The sequence below is a fragment of the Sesamum indicum genome, linkage group LG12 (assembly GCF_026168435.1).
Source record: "Sesamum indicum cultivar Baizhima isolate 11 linkage group LG12, ASM2616843v1, whole genome shotgun sequence".
Lineage (NCBI taxonomy): Eukaryota > Viridiplantae > Streptophyta > Magnoliopsida > Lamiales > Pedaliaceae > Sesamum > Sesamum indicum.
In genome coordinates this window covers 14,247,902-14,265,059 of record NC_142668.1, presented here as the reverse complement: position 1 = coordinate 14,265,059, position 17,158 = coordinate 14,247,902, and the positions used below count along the sequence as shown (strand labels likewise).

At 38.4% G+C, this 17,158-nt stretch overlaps 3 protein-coding genes across 4 annotated transcripts; 1 reads left to right on the top strand and 2 right to left on the bottom strand.

The window, feature by feature from the left end:
• Nucleotides 1-8,833: 8,833 nt before the first annotated feature.
• LOC105175066 (large ribosomal subunit protein eL27x) lies at nucleotides 8,834-9,451 on the bottom strand. Its single transcript, XM_011097388.3, has one exon. The coding sequence runs from the start codon at nucleotides 9,366-9,368 to the stop codon at nucleotides 8,961-8,963; it is 408 nt and encodes a 135-aa protein (XP_011095690.1). The 5' UTR covers nucleotides 9,369-9,451; the 3' UTR covers nucleotides 8,834-8,960.
• Nucleotides 9,452-9,535: 84 nt separating this feature from the next.
• Nucleotides 9,536-12,138, top strand: LOC105175065 (Lojap-related protein). The gene is made up of 5 exons (XM_011097387.3): nucleotides 9,536-10,039; nucleotides 10,629-10,755; nucleotides 11,209-11,347; nucleotides 11,465-11,553; nucleotides 11,743-12,138. Exons 1-5 carry the CDS (start codon nucleotides 9,839-9,841, stop codon nucleotides 11,862-11,864), a joined length of 678 nt encoding a protein of 225 aa, XP_011095689.1. The 5' UTR covers nucleotides 9,536-9,838; the 3' UTR covers nucleotides 11,865-12,138.
• A 220-nt stretch (nucleotides 12,139-12,358) lies between these two features.
• Nucleotides 12,359-16,795, bottom strand: LOC105175064 (uncharacterized). 2 transcript variants are annotated; one of them, XM_020698472.2, is made up of 12 exons: nucleotides 16,365-16,795; nucleotides 15,755-15,823; nucleotides 15,223-15,311; nucleotides 14,986-15,032; nucleotides 14,829-14,909; nucleotides 14,575-14,740; nucleotides 14,249-14,495; nucleotides 14,097-14,162; nucleotides 13,458-13,571; nucleotides 13,124-13,190; nucleotides 13,005-13,042; nucleotides 12,359-12,754 (listed from the first exon to the last, which is right to left on the bottom strand). In XM_020698472.2, exons 1-12 carry the CDS (start codon nucleotides 16,595-16,597, stop codon nucleotides 12,691-12,693), a joined length of 1,281 nt encoding a protein of 426 aa, XP_020554131.1. In that variant the 5' UTR covers nucleotides 16,598-16,795; the 3' UTR covers nucleotides 12,359-12,690. The 2 variants fall into 2 exon arrangements, with proteins under 2 accessions (XP_020554131.1, XP_011095687.1); XM_011097385.3 differs by having other exon boundaries at nucleotides 14,255-14,495; nucleotides 16,365-16,781.
• Between the last annotated feature and the right edge of the window lie 363 nt (nucleotides 16,796-17,158).

Below are 17,158 nucleotides of genomic sequence, written 5' to 3'. Positions count from 1 at the left end.
AATAGAAAAGTGACACTTAACCCGATGAGAAAGGAAAAGTTGAAAGCATATAGGGGGCATGCCGTGCTTGTGCTTTTGCATCTCTTTTAGTACATGGAAATGTGTTGATCACACCATTTACCCACTTTTTCAATGTATATTATAAGGTCAATTTCAGACACCAATTTTGAGGGCGGGGAGTGGGACTGCAAAAATAATACATAGTTGGAAGCATATGAGAAAAAGGGATGGGAACCTCTCAACTCCTTCTACCCTTCCTTGTGGGATGGCATCATCAACAACTAGGATATTGTTTTGTTTTCTTCCCTTGCCCTCTGCATATATACTTGTCAACTTTTCAAGAACACACCGCCCAACACATCATTCTTAACTACAAAACATTGACCCCACTCTCCCCCTCTCAGATTTTGGCGTGTTAATGGGTTCGGTCTAATTTGATTTATATATATATATTTTTAACGTATTTTAAAAATTATAAATGATATTGAGACGAATCTCACTTTTTAAGTTTTGGACCAAAAATCGATACTATAAGTACTTTGTATGTTATGTACGTGTATTACGTATCTGTTTAAGTAATGATTTATGTTATTAGTCTTATTAATGATAAAATAGTATTTTAATTTTTGAATCCATAGTTAAAATTTGCATTTATTTACAAGAGTCGTGATTGTACATGTTTCAAATTTTGAACAACACTAATGACAACTGTATGCAAATTCTTACAAGATACATAAGTTGCAGTGATAAAGAAAGACGAGCAATAATTTAGAATTAGATTAGTGTTCTTGGGTGTGGTCTTAGCTTTCATTGAAAACGGTAAGTCGCCCATCTTTGGTAAAGTGATGATGTGGTAGGTCAAGAAAAGCATCCACAACACACTGCAAACAGAAAAGTATGCACAAACCTTTCTTCAAATCATTTCTTCAAGAAAGAGTTTAGCTTTTTGCGAGTATTTCTATGTTCTTACACTTATGGGTTTGGTTTTATGATGGAGTAACTCTAAAGACATTTAAACACCTTATTTATTGAATGGTACCCTCCATCCCCTACCCCCCATATAAGGGCCCCTCCCTTTTTTTTTTTCCTTTTTCTTATAAGGGATAATTACGTACACCTCTTTTGAGGTGCGATGTAATTATGCATAAATCTCTATATTTTAAAAAAATATATTTAGTACCCTAATGTTTGTTTTTATATAACAAATAGATCCCTCTATTATTCAGAATTCACCAAATTTGTTAATATTAACGAAAATAATTGAATAAAAATCCATGTTTGCATCCGATTGACTTATACTGACTTATAGGTCACGCAATCTTTTTTTGACCAAACTACCTTTATACATATTTACACGCTAATGCATGTGAGGAGTTATATCTTCACCATAATCTGGTAGAAAAAAAATTTGTTTGACCTACAATAAATCAGTAACAAGTCAATTTGAGGTAAATATGGATTCTCGTTCCTTTCTTTTTCTTATATTAACAAATTAGATGAATTTTGATTAACAGATGGATCTATTTATTAAACAAAATAAATATCAGGGACACTAAATGTAAGTTACCAAACCACAAGGGATTTATATGTAATTGTACCACACATCAGGAGAGGCAGTGCAAATGTCCACTTAGTCTATAAAAAAATAAAAAAATAAATAAAATTATAATTTTTAATGCATAAGGGTATTTTGGTCAGATAAAAAATTGATGGAAACGCAACGGATTAGGCAAATTATTAGACGGTCATTAAAATCAGAAATGTATTGATAATTTTCCAATCAATGAAAGAGTATTTATAATTATGCTAAATTTTAATAAAAATCATTGTAATTTACCCTTATATTAATTGGGGCAGCATACATTGATATATACATGAATGGATGATTAGAAAAGTAAAATTATGTAAAAAAAATAGTAAAAAAGGGACGTCGCATCGATTCTTTAATAAAAAATGAGGGAGATTTAAGAGCATCAGCAACCACTGACACGCAAAACACTCGTGATAAGACCATTAAGACTTAAATCATCCCACTAAACTAGGGAAAAAGAAGATGTATGCAGATTTTGGTGGGAGGCCAAACTCCCATATCTTGACTATTATCATTGTGTTTATTTTCCCTTTCTCTCTACCCCACTTTCCTCAACCAAACTACATGAAATCCTCTAATTGGGCAACCTTTTTCAATGGTGCCAAATTCAGACAGGAAAGCACACATGAACATGATATATATATATCTAGCACAAAATGGACGGATAACACATGTGGGCTTAAGTAATTAGACCCCCTTCAGCAAAAGTGATTCTTAACTCTATAAATGCAATTATTACACTTAACTATGATTATAGTAATCCCTATCAAAGACAAATTTAGTGGGGCTGCGCTTTTAAATCTTGCTATGCTTTTCCCCTCCCATCCCGCTTTCTTTGAAACTCACACATCCCAGCCAACAGTGAGCTTGACAATGACTGCGATTAGTGCTGCTGACAAAGACAACCAAGAATCACCCATCACTTTTACACCCAACCAAGTTTGTACACCACCTTAATTTGGTACTATTATTACTAAATTAATATTATGATACTTCTTATATAATTGATTATTCGTATTAAATTGTACATCAATCGTTTATTATGTGATATCTTGATGTGTTTAAACAATACTGATCGGGAGTTTTCATTTTCCAGTATGAAAATTCATTATGTTAGTATTGTCAACTAGAATCCTTCTGCCCACCTTGATGGACGGGAGCCATTGGATCTTTCACACTACAAAATCAAACCCCACATCCGTCAAAGTTGCTAGATGTTCATCGCCTTTCACGATTATGAAATTAATGCTTCTCTTACAATTTCACTTCAACTGTATATCATTCATATTTTCAAGTTTTGGTTGTCGGTTGGATTCTTTTGACAATTAAGATCCATCTTTATCATGCTAACCTCGGTCATAATTAAATTATCGGTTTCTAGATGGATCGTACATAGTTTTGAAATATATTTTCCCAATTTGTCCACAATTGGTATAAATGAATTCTTGCAGTGATAATGGGAAGAAGACATTAGTGGAGAAAGAAATTAAAGCTAAGTGTTGATGGTCCAGTTGAACAATTATAGCACGTTGAATAATGGCCCTTGGCATTATAGTGGTTGCAAGGGCCCCAAAGCCATAATTTGATCTTTGATACTGATCATGCTGCTGCTATAAGAGCCCAAAAATTTCCAGGTTGTTATCAGAAACCTGATGTTGTCAGAACATGAACAGGGTCATATGCAGCAAACAGTAAGGCAAATGATTTATTACCACTGGGCCACCTGGGGAACACCAACCATCCACTGCAACTGCAACCCTGTTTTCTCTCTAACTACACAAAACTATTAATTGATTTAACCAAATCTGATGTTTTTGGGCTTTATGGTGGACGGAGACTGGCCCATACCCCACATTCACACCAACATGGATATTTTTTCTTACAATAAGCACTCAATTCATTACAGCAACGTGAGATGTAGGCTGAATCTGTCCTTGCTCTATCCTAGTTTGTGGGTCTCTGTAGGGGGGCTGTGGGGGGTGTAAACAGAGACTACACAGAAGAACACCTAATGAATTTGTAGTTCTTGTTTGTTCTCATATTGTAAAGGTATTCATTGTGTTCAGGAAACTCTAATTTACTGCTTAAGAAAGACTATCATTTCCTCGTTTGGAACTTTTACATCGGACCCATTATCATTAAAGTTGTCGGTGTTTTGTGTTATGCTGGAATTTGAGAAATTAGCAGCATTTGCAATGCCTGCATCTCTGAATGTAAAACAACAGAAGGAAAAAAGAAGATGGAATTCATAATTATCACATGATTCTTGTTTTTATGTACAAGATTTATCATCAATGACTGGGTCTGGATCATACTATAAGGGATGATGTTTCTAGATCACTCGTCCCACCTGCTGTCAACCTTAATAGACAATTACTTTTGGCGTGATGGGATGGGATTCTTGGGCCAAAAGGGAAATAAAAGCAGCTTATTGATGATAGTTACAGTGGAGTGATTGACTCATTTAACTGCCATGCCAGCCCAGCTGCTTAGAGTAAACCTGACAGGACAAACCCAATTCTCTAACAACCTACTTTACAAAGAAATGAGACAGGCAACCTTTTACGAGTGAGGCCTTCTTTTGATGTCGAGACATAAATGCATGGTCCCCATGATATTTTGATGAAAGCAAGAGGACTTATATTTCAATACTTGATAGTTTTACGCTAATGTCGTGCCTTCGAATGAAAGTTAACCATAACTAAAGTCACAATTTTCATGAACCTTAATATGAAGAGGAGTAGAGATAAATGACAAATTGGATTGCACGATAAGGATCCACAGTAAGCACCTAGCTTAGTAGTCGGCCACTGCGCGTACACGATCGATCAAGAGTTCCTTTCCAATGTACCAAGAATATGAAGAGAAACTGATCTCATTATGATTAAGCAACATACTGTATGAGCACGTTTCATTGCATGGTACCCGTCTGTCTGTGTAGAGACAGAGGCAGATGGCCGACCACAGCGTGTTAAATATTAGTTATGACTTTGCACTCATGGATGGGAGGGTCTGAAATTTGATAACAAAACGATGAAAAGTGGTGCAAAGGGTGAGTTGTAGGAGGGCCACTTAGCTTAGAATCAAATAAAATATCTTAGGAGTACTATATATACTAAAGAAAGCACATGGAGTGCCCCATGACCATGAGAACAAGCAGATTTTCCTGGTAGATATGGGCTTGGCTAGCATAGTATGGTTGCAGTTTTGGGGCAGCATACCAGTGCCAAATTCTAATGAAATTGAAGACAGAGATAAGATAGAAGAAGAACAGACAGAGAAAAGACATGGAGATAAGTCTGGTTTCTCTCTAAAGAAAAATATAGAAGATAACCAAGTGTCAAATTCTCCAAAAGATGTAAAGAAAGATAACTGAACCAGACTTTACCATGCTGTAGTGCAAAATCAGGCGCTATTAGTTATGTTTGGGAATCAGGTTCGTGATATCAGACTGATTTTATCTTATAGATTAAGTCTTTCTCTTTTTATACAGCAGAGACCAGTGGACAGCATAAATATCTTATGAACCAAGAGGGCTGCAAGCAGGTTCAGGATGAACTTAGTGTTGGGCCTGATAACTGGGCATAATTACAGGGCCACCTTATCAAGAATTTTCACTTTTCAGGCTTCTAGCCCACATGTTGCATCGTGTTGGATAAGGTTTTCTCTTTCACGATTATTTTTCGGGGCATCTGTTCAAGTGTTAGAATCATGCATGAGGAATTTCGTGATAAGAAAATCCTGGATAGAAAAGTAACAAGAAACGTCTTACTAATGCTTGAAACAAGATGCTGCCAAGAAGTCTCATGGTAGCGCGTAAGCACACCATTTTGTAAGGAAGAACAGCCTCGTGTTCACACAGATGTTATATATGACAATAGCAAAAACCAATCAGAAATGTCTTTGCATGAATTCTAGATGCACACGCTTTGCTGATTCATTCCGAGCCAAATTTCTTGTGCGTGTTATGACCGTCTCTACCATCTTACTTGATACAAATCAACAGGCTTATATATATCTGCCCCCATCACGGACTCTTGTCCTCAACGTATTTGTCATTCTTGGCAGCATATACAAATACCTATTTAGTACACAACTCTCTTTGGTCGCCTCAATTTTTCATCAACTCAGACTCACCTTTGAGGAGCCATGAGCCAATACAATCAACAACATCAAGCTCCTGGTATGTGATACACAGAATGATCAACACACAAACTAAAATCATTATTTTTCTTTTTTCTATATGATTCTCATTCATGGTAATACGAATCTTATTTCGACTTCAACTATCTTGGTACAGTAGCACACCCACCACCTCCAACTTCGTATCCTCCACCAGCCGATAGCTACAATGGTCCATATGTGATGGCGCCACCACCCATGGGTTATCCTACAAAGGATGACAGGAACCAAGGGCAAGTACCAATGGAGACTACAAGCAGAGGAGATGGCTTTTTGAAAGGATGGTAAGTTTTTAAACGCACTAAGGATGGTAAGGTGCCTAAAGTTAAAGGTTGTCACTAAACTAACATCGTTGATTTCCCTTGTTCAGTCTTGCTGGACTCTGTTGCTGCTGGTGCCTGGACATTTGTTTCTGATGAGAACAGGACTATAGAAGATTGTAATAACGTTACTGGGAGCACCTGTAGAAGCCATTTATATTTTATGTACAAGGGATTGTTTCCTTGATTAGTAGTTCTATCACATTCTTTAGCACAATTTTTTTGTTTTTTTTTTCCCTGCAGGCCGACTACAGAAGCCTTTAGCTTTTATATGTGTATTTACCAGCATTTATATAATTTTTCTATTGAAATTTTCTTGCCCATCTCAGAGAAACTGAAAAAAATGACAACCTCCAACATGCTCATGAACAATGGAGTCTTACCTCCAAAACAAAAAATATCAAACGAGCGTTGTAGGCTTATGACATTAGACCACTCAAACAAAAAAAGGTTCCAATTTCATCAAACGTCACATTTTTCATGGATGTTACCTGCAATCGACTTCATATTGATAGAACAACTGAACACCCAGCCAAGGAGAACACAAGTGTTGTACTTTTTTAACAATACTTGCAATGGGATGAGATGAAGTAAACCACAAAAGCATCTCATGAGAAAAATGCAAGCATAAAGTTAACATGCCTATACACGTTTCTTTCTACTAAATGAGAATGAAGAAATAAACGTTGCGCCAAGGAACTGATTAGAATCTATTTATCTAATTATTCAGTGCTCTCAATTGATTCAGTCAAGTCAAGGAGAACAAATGATTCATGAACGGGTGTGTCAGATTAAGACCTAAAATGCATTCACATACAAGAATGCACCATGCACAATGTAAGGGGCATTCACATAGAATATAAGGAGAATGTTGAGATACAACAGGATAAAGAGATCTGTCCCAAGATCTGTTATTAAAGCATTCAGACCTTGGAACCACAAAATTTATTCTGCTCCCCCAGTTTCTATTACACGTCTCTCCAAAACTTTGTACTTTTAACTCAAATGCATTTCTAGATCAAAGGTATATCATAAAAGACATTGGAATAGAGCCCTCAGACCCAGTCTTGCAACATTCAAGCAGCCGTCATGTTCAGAGATGATTTGTTTCCAATTTGCTGATTATTGGCAGCAACCTATAGTTCAAATATTATTCTGGGTTCTGGTAGTTCAAGTTCATTGTAATTGAAGATAACTAGGAATGAGTTTCAGTGGAGAGATCTTATCCTAAAAACCAACCAAATCATAGTAGTCGGTGGCGCACGGCACCAAGGGCTCTTGGAGCCATGGCGCATGGAGCACAGCGCGTCGCGCGCCTTTTCGAAGGATGGCGCAAATATAAGAAATAATCTATATATTCATATAATTAGTATTATTTTGACAAAATTAATGTATAAGGAGTTAAATAAAACATATAAACAACAAATTCAACATAACAAAACTTCATATAATTAGAACGACCAATGTTGAACCATTGAAGCATAGCAAAAGTCCCAAAGATTCAAATAAATCCTAAATAGTTTATCAAAAAACAAATAAGCCTAAATCTAATCATCTGATTCTACATAATTAAATAAGTAAATAACATAATCATAGACTCCAAGTCTACAAACAATTACATAATTAAATCAAAACAGTAATAGTCTAATGTACTAAACACTAAAACAGAGAGGAGGAAAAAAAAACCAGAGGTCCAGTCATGCAGCAGCGGCTCAACTCAACAGTGAACAACATTGGCAGACTGCTATGGAAGAGAAGAAGAAGATGCAGTCTCAGAGGAATAAGAGAACCAAGAAAGAAGAGGCAGGAATGAACAGGTTACTCATGCATGCAGAATATTTAGAGGAGGAAAAAAAAACCAGAGGTCCAGTCACGCAGCAGCGGCTCAACTCAACAGTGAACAACATCGGCAGACTACTATGGAAGAGAAGAAGAAGATGCAGTCTCAGAGGAATAAGAGAACCAAGAAAGAAGAGGCAGGAATGAACAGGTTACTCATGCATGCAGAATATTTAGAGGAGGAAAAAAAAACCAGAGGTCCAGTCACGCAGCAGCGGCTCAACTCAACAGTGAACAACATCGGCAGACTACTATGGAAGAGAAGAAGAAGATGCAGTCTCAGAGGAATAAGAGAACCAAGAAAGAAGAGGCAGGAATGAACAGGTTACTCATGCATGCAGAATATTTGTTTCTGCTGAAATTCCTTTATTTATTAGGGTTTTTTATTGATGGGCCCAGGCTGTCCAGCCAACAGCCATGCTGCCCAGGCCCGTCTTCATAAAGGAGCGCCATAGGCTGCGATGGCGCACCATTAACTACTATGAACCAAACCATCCCTCTTTCTGCTGTATCTTACAAACCAAAACTGCAATGACTTAATACATATAAAATCTTCAAGCTGCTTCATTGTCATATGACTATGAGCAATTATCTTATAGCTTAAATCAGTTGTACTACAGCACCTTTTACCTTAGTCACTCACATGAGGCCTCCTAAAGCATAAGCTCAGTTTTGTAAAAAAATATGGTTTTAAAATTAACTAGTTATTAACACAATATGTGAAAGATATAAGACAAGCATATAGAGCAAAATGAAGACAATTTGCTTGACAACATTATCAATTTATGATCACGCCAATGCAGCAACCCATTTGGCACAAACTTCAAATCACTAAAAACAACGAAAAATAGCTCCGGCAATGTAATTATACTACTGGAAAACCAAAATGCAGAACTAGCTATGAAGAAATCCAGAAAGTTTCATTTAGTAACATCATATGATATAATCCATAATGAGAAACAGCTCATCAGTAAAAATACCTAACAATGTAAGATAAATCAAACACAACGTCATCACAGTTTTTCACCTCAAAACCTGAGCTTCGAGAAAAACCAACGATTCTTGCCCGTCTTAAACCTCTCCTCAAACTTAGCCTTGACCTCCTTGCAAGCGGTGACCTTCTTGTCACGGGACACAAGCGCGTCGGCTGACACGACATCCTTCAGATCCACGTCGAGGGTGTAACGCGTTGGCATGATATGGTTGTAGTTGACGAGCTTAATGAAAGCCTTGACGCGCGATTTTTTCGCCTGCTTCTTGGCGGAGTCCTTGCGGATGACCTTGCTCGGGTACTTGGCGACTCCGGCGACGAGGCAGTGGCCATAGGGGCGGTCGCGTGTTCCGTCGTCGAAATTCCTCACAATGGTGGCCTTGTGGCCGGCAAACCGGCCCTGGAGGAGGATCACCGCCTTGTTTGGCTTCAAAAACTTCACCATTTTGGGTGCTTGTGTGTGCGCGGATGTGGCGTTGGTGTGGAGGTTCGGCCGCTGATGGGTTAGGGTTTTGAGTGTAGGTTTTGTTTATATAGTTCCATTCTGTGCTCTAGATGAAGAGGCTTAGGGCTTTTCTCAAATCAAAAGAGTTAAATCGGTAAACGGCCCAAATGTTATCCATGGGCTTAAGCAGGGCCCAATCGAGTAAACCGGGTTATGTAAACAAATAGAAATCCTACGCGACGTCGTCCAATTTTTCAAACAATCGGATACGGGTCAGATTGTTTTTCCCATCAAATCAAACTGGATGAGTGACCCGCAATTCTATCTTTGCGCAGAACGGCAAAAGAAGGGAAAAAATCTGCTGCCTTTCCCTTCCTTCTCAAACTCTGTTACACTCTACGTACAAGAAATACATTTGTTGCAGCGGCAACTCTATCTGTTGATGTTCTAACGTAGAACTAGAATCAGAAATGATTATCTACTCCGGCCTCTTTCACCACTGGTCTCTTGCAACTTGCACCAGAAGTTCGATTTCCGGCGGCGATTTCCGGCGAGAATGTGAACTCTTCCCCAGACCCAGAAATCTTTCTCTCTCTAACTTCAACCGGTGCCAGTCATTACAAATGCCTGGCTCTCAGAAGTCCTTGCTTACCCGAATGGCTGTTGGCTCGGTAAGTATTTTGTTTTATCTCGTGTTGGTAGAATCTGGTTAGTGAATGATACATTGCTCTGTTGATTCTATGCTGCCCCAGCATAGGCATCATGTTTTTTGGTGAATTATTGTTTGAAATTCTGTAAGATAGTACTGACTCTTCTGGTCCTTTTCGTGAAGTTTTGTTCATTGATAATATTGTTTACATCTACTAGTGGAGTCAACTGGCCGTATCCTTACCTGCTTCTAGCTTGTAATTTGGATTGCAGTTCAGATTCTTTCAAATTATTTTGAATTATTTTGTTTATCAGTCAGCTAGTTAAGAATCTATATCAGGTCAGCATAGCTCAGTTTTATGATTAAAACCTGTGATGTCACTGGAATTTGTTAATATCACTACTGACCTCGCTTCTCTTTCAAATTCTTGTTTAATGTAAACTTGGTCATCTATGTTTTTTGGTTTCTGTATATTCATTTACTGCCTTTCATCTTTAAACTCAACTGTGTAACGGAAGCCCTCGTAAAGCCAATGAATTCTGATACTTTATGCATCCTCGTCTTTATTATTGAGGTCGTGTAAGTAGTTGATTGTCTAATATTCGCTGCAGAATGTGACTGAAGATACTGATGATATGTTCGATGACTTATTCAACAAGTATGGGAAGGTGGTCTTTAAAAGAAATGACCAAAAATCTGCTAGCTCAGAGGTCGACGATGATGCGGAAAGCTTGTCCTGTAAGTTATACCTTGTACTATTTCATCTCACCTCAAGCGGAAAACAATGCTGCAGTGTTGCTATGTTGATACTCCTCCAATATTGTTAGGTTTTAGTTCATCTCTATGCAATATAAGTTGTCCTTGGTGGCTAATTTGATTTGATTGTGATTCTTTAAAGATGATGAATACTGCAATTTAGTTTTGTGAAGGTCATTATGGTCTAGTCTTAAGACAACATAAGGACGGGGAATGATTTCGGAGCTCTCTTGAAGAAAAAAACATGTAGAGCTCAAGAATGAGTTAGATTTAGCATTCAATTAGCGGAATATTTGCTCCTGAGTTGTTATCCCAATAATGCATAGATCAAAAAGACATGGACTGTCTAGTGACTCCTTGAGGGCAGAAATTTAATAAATATGGCCTTGCTGTCTGCATAACCAGTTAATTGATAATTTCCCGTTGTTGATGCAGTCGCCGTGGCATTGGCTAAGGTTGCAAGTGACGTTAAGGCAGCAGATATAAAACTTCTCTTTGTGAAGCCTCTGGTTTATTGGACTCGGTTTTTTATCATTGCTACTGCATTTTCTCGGCCTCAAATTGATGCCATAGGGTAACCAGCTATTTTCAGATCTTGTTATCTTTGACAAATCCGTTAATTTATCAGTCCTTGATTTTCAGCATATATAATGCAAGGATAAAATAAAGATGCTTTATCTTTTGGTTATAGGACGAGGATAAGAGATCTAGCAGAAACACAATACGGAAGAACAGCATCCGGGGATTCTAAACCCAACTCGTGGACATTGTTGGACTTCGGTAAGTTCAAATAGAAATAGGCTGCGCTGTACATGATTTCAAAAGAATTAAATATGTGAAGCTCAGCCAACTATGTAACAAATCATCAACTGGATTAGTCCAATCCGAATATCTAGGCTGTGCACTCCAATTTATCTGCAAGCTGACAGTGCTGTAGTAATGGGGTGAACTGATATCCACTTATTACAGGTGATGTGGTTGTACATATTTTTCTTCCTCAACAAAGGGCATTCTACAACTTGGAAGAGTTTTACGGCAATGCAACGCATATCAAGTTGCCTTTTGAGGACCAACAATCATTTCGTAAATGACAAAGCGGTCGGGGGCATCTCATTGTGATAGACAGAGTGTTCTGGCAAATGAAGCAGCTGTGCCATAATCTATCAGGATAACTTAAGTGGTTGCTGAGGGTTGGGTCTGGAGAAAGATGCTACTGTAGTATTCTGATTGAGAGAAAACAATAGGTGTTTCAGGAACTAAGATGATTTTGTCTTGCCGATTATTGTGCTCAGGTTCTTGTAGAGATGTAATATTCAAACAGACAAAGGTGCTATTGAAAGGCAGACCATGATGATGTTCCAATGATGTAATGACTGCAACCAAATGTCTTTTCCTTGGACAAATTGCAATGCCTAACAGAAGAGGGTAACAAGTAAGCATAAATGTGGAGAGTTTTTGATGATTTGAATATGTAGACCATACTCGGTAGTTAAATTTAATGTTCAAAGGAAAGGCCGCTATAATAAAATTAATCCCCAAACTTGAAGGAGACTGCAAATTTGATCCAGGAATCAGAGGGTACGAATGATGAATCGAGTTAGCATCCTATTTTCCACAAGTCAAGTGTCCGAGTAACCTCACAACAAAATAAATATCTAGCAAGCTTCCCCAGTTACTGAACATGAACAGGGATGGTTGGCAAATGTACAGATAAAGCGGGTATCAAAGTTCGGTCACACAAACATTCAAGTACAAGTTCATGCACCACCAGTAAAATGTACTGTCTAGCTACCTCATCCAAAAATGGTACAGATATCTTAGATAGCCATGAACTCTAGTGCCAAACAACTCCTTTTCTGCCTCCTCTACCGGGGCAACACCCCAAAATCACTATCTTCTTGGTTCATAAATTTGTAATCAAGGCTTACGAGGAGGAGAACTGCTGGTGCTGCTGCTGCTGGGACTTCTTCCTCTCATAGGCCTGAAAGAACAAAATAACTTAATAATAATAATCAAACAAAATCTACTAACATGATAGGTGATTCCGAAATTGAGGCGAAACAACATAAGAAAAGCATAAAAAGCTTTCCACGTGTAGCACCGAACACCAATTTGACTCTGAAAAGACAATATGACTCTGTAAAAAGAACAATATGGCATCGCCTACGGACATGTTTCCTATCTGTGTTACAACAAAGCATCAAAGGAATAGAAGAAATCAAGAACACTACCTTCTAGGACTACGGCTCCTTGAGATCCTTTGTGGGCCCTACAAAAAATTCACAAGATGAAATAGTGTTAGCCACCAATCCAAAAATATCAACCAAAGAAATACCTAAGAGATACTGACCTTCCGTGGGCTAGGCGACGAAGAATAAGAAGATGATCTACCACGTCTAGCAGGTGGTCCACGACCTCTGTACACATGGCAATAGTTAAAACCACAGAGGGAGACAGATAACAACAAAAACACTGCGATGACAATTGAGTGTCCGTGGACATACGAAAACTATATCATTTCCACCAAACAATTCTCTTTTACCTTTATTAAATATCAAAATATACTTTCTTGCCCACACATGGCAAACAATCACAAAAACAATAATATAAATAAAAGGCATGGCAAAAAAAAGACAATGCATAAGTAATTAAACAGAAGAAACGAGAAGTTATTTGCATATCACCTTCTTAGAGAGGGCGATCGGGATGGCGAGCGAGCTGGCCTCCTAACTGGAGAGCGGCTGCGTCGGCGGCCAACAGGAGACCTTCTTGGAGGACTTCGAGCACGCCTTGGAGAACTACAAACATAGAATCAACAGCTAAAGAGATGCAGAGCTTATATAATACAGATCAGACCATTCAAAGATAGAATGCTTCATAAGGCAGGAAAATAGCTTGAAACTACCACCGGAGGGACTAACCAAATTAAATTGCACATAAAGGCTGCTAAGATTTTAGTTTGGTCCATTTTTCCTTCTTGATGGCTTTGTTTAAACAGATGTCATTTCTTAAAAGCTCTCCCCAACTATTTGGTCTTTACAAGAACTATTTGGTCCACTATATTACATCACCGCTATAGATAGCAACTCAAGAAAGCTCTAATATCACATGCACAACAGAGCTGTAGCTTAAATATAATATCTAACTAAAAATAAACAGTCAACACTTGAACAATATAATGAACATTTTTGCAAAATATAACATTTTATCCCCTCAGTGGGAGTGAAGAACGTGAAACTATCGGCAAAAAGGAGGAAAAAAGAAAAAAGAGCAAGCAATTGCAGTTATGATAGAGGATGAAAGACCTGAGCAATTTAACATACCGTCGTCTTGGTGGGAGTGGAGAACGTCGGCGAACAGGACTACCACGCATCCTCCTTGGAGATGCCCTGTTCAGAATTTAAAGTATCAAAAGCTGAACCAGAAAAAATAAAAAGAATTTAAACAAATACAATAAAGGGATATTTGGAAAAACCTCAACCTTGGAGGTGACCGGTAACGTCTTGGAGGCGAGGAGGGTGAACGACCTCTGGGTGGGGAGGGAGGCCTTCTCCTAGGAAGTGGGGAGTCTCGTCTATAAGGAGAATCAGCTCTGCGTCGAGCAGGAGAATCTGCACGTCGACGAGGTAAGGGAGGAGAATCTGGCTCGCGTCTGGGAGATCCTCTTCGTCCTACAGGAGATCTCCTTCGAGGCGGGGAGAGGGGCTTCCGGCGAGGCGACACTGCGATGTAGTGAAGATTTTGCTTAAACCAATGTACAGCAACAGAGCATACAATAAGTTCGTTAGAAAAAGATCTCACCTTCTCTGGGCCGCTTTAGACCATCTTTGTCAGCATCTGCTGCAGCATCATCAGATTTCGGGGCATCTCTCCTCGATGTGGAGGGAACAGCCTTAGGAGGAGACGCAACCTTCTTTCTCTCAGGTAATGTGAATTTGGCTCGAACAACTTTGCCATCAATTTGAGCCTGCATGAACAGAGAAAAAGGAATTGCCATTTGCAAGCCAAGGATAAGCAAAACAATCAATGAATTACAAATGCTAACAAAATCATACACCGTCCATATATAACTGAGCTTTTTCAGCATCAGCCCTACTCTTGAACTCAACATATGCAAATCCTTTAGGAAGGTTAACCTGTAAATAAGAAACATATATAAGATTATGTAAAGCTAGTTCAGAAATAAACACAGATATGGAGCATAAAACTTACCACATGATCAATTGCCAGCCGTACATTAACCACTTCACCAAAATTACCTGTAGAAATGAACAAGATAAAGGAATAAAACCCAGCCTTAAGAAGAAGGCAAATAAAATATTAGAAAGTGTTTATTATGAATTTACATCAATTAACAAGCACTCAAAAGCACTAGCATAAAGCATATATCTATTTTACAGTCCAAGACTCAAAAAGAAAAAGGAAGATAACAAGTATCAGCAAGCATACCAAATATCTCCTTCAAGTGGTGTTCGTTCACATTCCTACTAAGCTGGTCAACATGCAGCACGAGAGATTCAGGAACAGGAGAGGCTTTCCTGGAGACATAAATCGTAGATAAGCAGAGGAAGATTTCTGTATTTATGATCTCTAATGATAGTAGAACCAATTTAAAAGTGGAAAGGAAATCCAACACAAAATAGTAAGATAAGTATAGCTGCAAAAAGACTAACAGGTGAAGGTAGCAGAAGTTGTCTAATACTTATATGATAAAACAAGGCTCATTATAGGATCGGCACCACGCAATGGAAGTAGTAAAAGCCAAGACCACATAAGAATTTGTAAGGGGAATTAATATTGAAAATGAAATAACTGAAGAGTTGCCTCATAGAACAGAAAACTTGATTCAAGTTACAAGTACTTCAAATTCTTTAATATCCAAAAGCTGCCTTCGTAGATGGAAAAGAACAAAAACAACAACCACATCAATAACATTGAAAATTCCAGCTTTCAACCAAACTTAAATGAGAAGTAATCTGACCTTGGAGGTGGGGAAGGTTTCTTATTCTGTGGTGGTGGTGAACGTCCTCGCTTAACTCCATCAGCAGGACTAAACAAACCCACAGTAAGACAAAAAAGCATGGTCAATAGGATGAAACTCAACAAAGAGAGGACAAGAGCACATGTGAATTATCACTTCAACCAAATACCAGACTGATCGAGAAACATGTTCCAGAAAGTTGGCTCATTACTCTCATACTGCTACGACTTGCAAACTAAGTCCAGGGTTATTACACGAATATCAATCCTATGTCTAGATTGGATTTGCGAGGGGCATGCATATGAACATCCAGACAAATCGAAAATGCACTCTGGGCCACTGCACGCCAGTAGCCCTTGCTCACATAGACAGAAAAAAAGTTGCTAGATATAAGAAAACGTAAAATCAAGACTCACTTACAAATTCTTGAAAAATTTAGAATCTGTACCCCTTCATTTCCCCTAGGACATCAATTACTTTTTAAGCTTTTGAGCACATTATTACCAAAAAAAAAAAAAAAGGCCCAATCTCAGCACACAACTCAAGTACTTTACTGAATGACATAATCATGATATGCAAATATAATTTAGCGGAACAAAAAAGAATTCACCTTTTCCGTGGAGGGGCAGGGCTAGGTCTGCGAGAGCTGCCACTACGAGAAGGAGAGGAAGATGAGGAGAAGGATCTTGAGCGAGAGCGTGAGCGCGAACTGCGCGAGTCTGAGCCCGAGTAGGAACGTGAACGAGAGCGAGAAATTGAACGTGAACGAGAACGAGACCGGGAATAAGAGCCAGAATCCGACCCCGACGGAGACGCCGGGCGACGTCTGGCTGGTTTCGCCATTGGGGTGGCCTTCGATTGGTGGAATTCAAATCCCTCGATAAACCCTAGACGATTGAGGGAGATAGATCACTGATGGAACAGCAGTTAGGCGCCAGCCATACAGTTTTGGTTTCAGAGTCGAAAGCCCCGACATATATGGGCCTTCGACCACTACTTAAGTTTGGGCTTCTACGACTTCCGTTGGGTATACAGCCTGCAACCAGTTCGTCATTTGCTCAAAACTTTGGTTTTTTTTTTTCAACAGATACCTCTCTTCTTCTTTTTCTTATTAGTTCAGAGAGTTCACAAAATTTATACTTTCGAAGAGGTCATAATTCTTAAAATAGGTAAAAAGAAGCAAGAGTGTGGTGTTTGAGAAAAATAACAATATATAAAATTAAACAAAAGTAGAGATATTTATAAAAATACCAAAAGCAATTAAAAGCCCCTCTACTTGCATCAACCTATAGCAAAAGATTTAAAGGGAAAAAGAATGAAGGTAAAATAGATTAAAATTTATGGACTCACATAATAATTTGAAAGATTTTTAGTTTTCAATTAAAGACCAGGAGTAAATGTATG

Excerpts from the sequence above, each read along its gene's own strand:
- LOC105175065 (XM_011097387.3), top strand. The coding sequence starts at position 9,839 with ATGATTATCTACTCCGGCCTCTTTCACCACTGGTCTCTTGCAACTTGC. Across the intron at positions 10,040-10,628 it reads CCCGAATGGCTGTTGGCTCG|AATGTGACTGAAGATACTGA; the intron begins GTAAGTATTTTG and ends TATTCGCTGCAG. Across the intron at positions 11,348-11,464 it reads CCTCAAATTGATGCCATAGG|GACGAGGATAAGAGATCTAG; the intron begins GTAACCAGCTAT and ends TTTTGGTTATAG.
- LOC105175066 (XM_011097388.3), bottom strand. The coding sequence starts at position 9,368 with ATGGTGAAGTTTTTGAAGCCAAACAAGGCGGTGATCCTCCTCCAGGGC.
- LOC105175064 (XM_020698472.2), bottom strand. The coding sequence starts at position 16,597 with ATGGCGAAACCAGCCAGACGTCGCCCGGCGTCTCCGTCGGGGTCGGAT. Across the intron at positions 15,824-16,364 it reads CCTGCCCCTCCACGGAAAAG|TCCTGCTGATGGAGTTAAGC; the intron begins GTGAATTCTTTT and ends GGGTTTGTTTAG. Across the intron at positions 14,496-14,574 it reads TCTAAAGCGGCCCAGAGAAG|TGTCGCCTCGCCGGAAGCCC; the intron begins GTGAGATCTTTT and ends ACTACATCGCAG.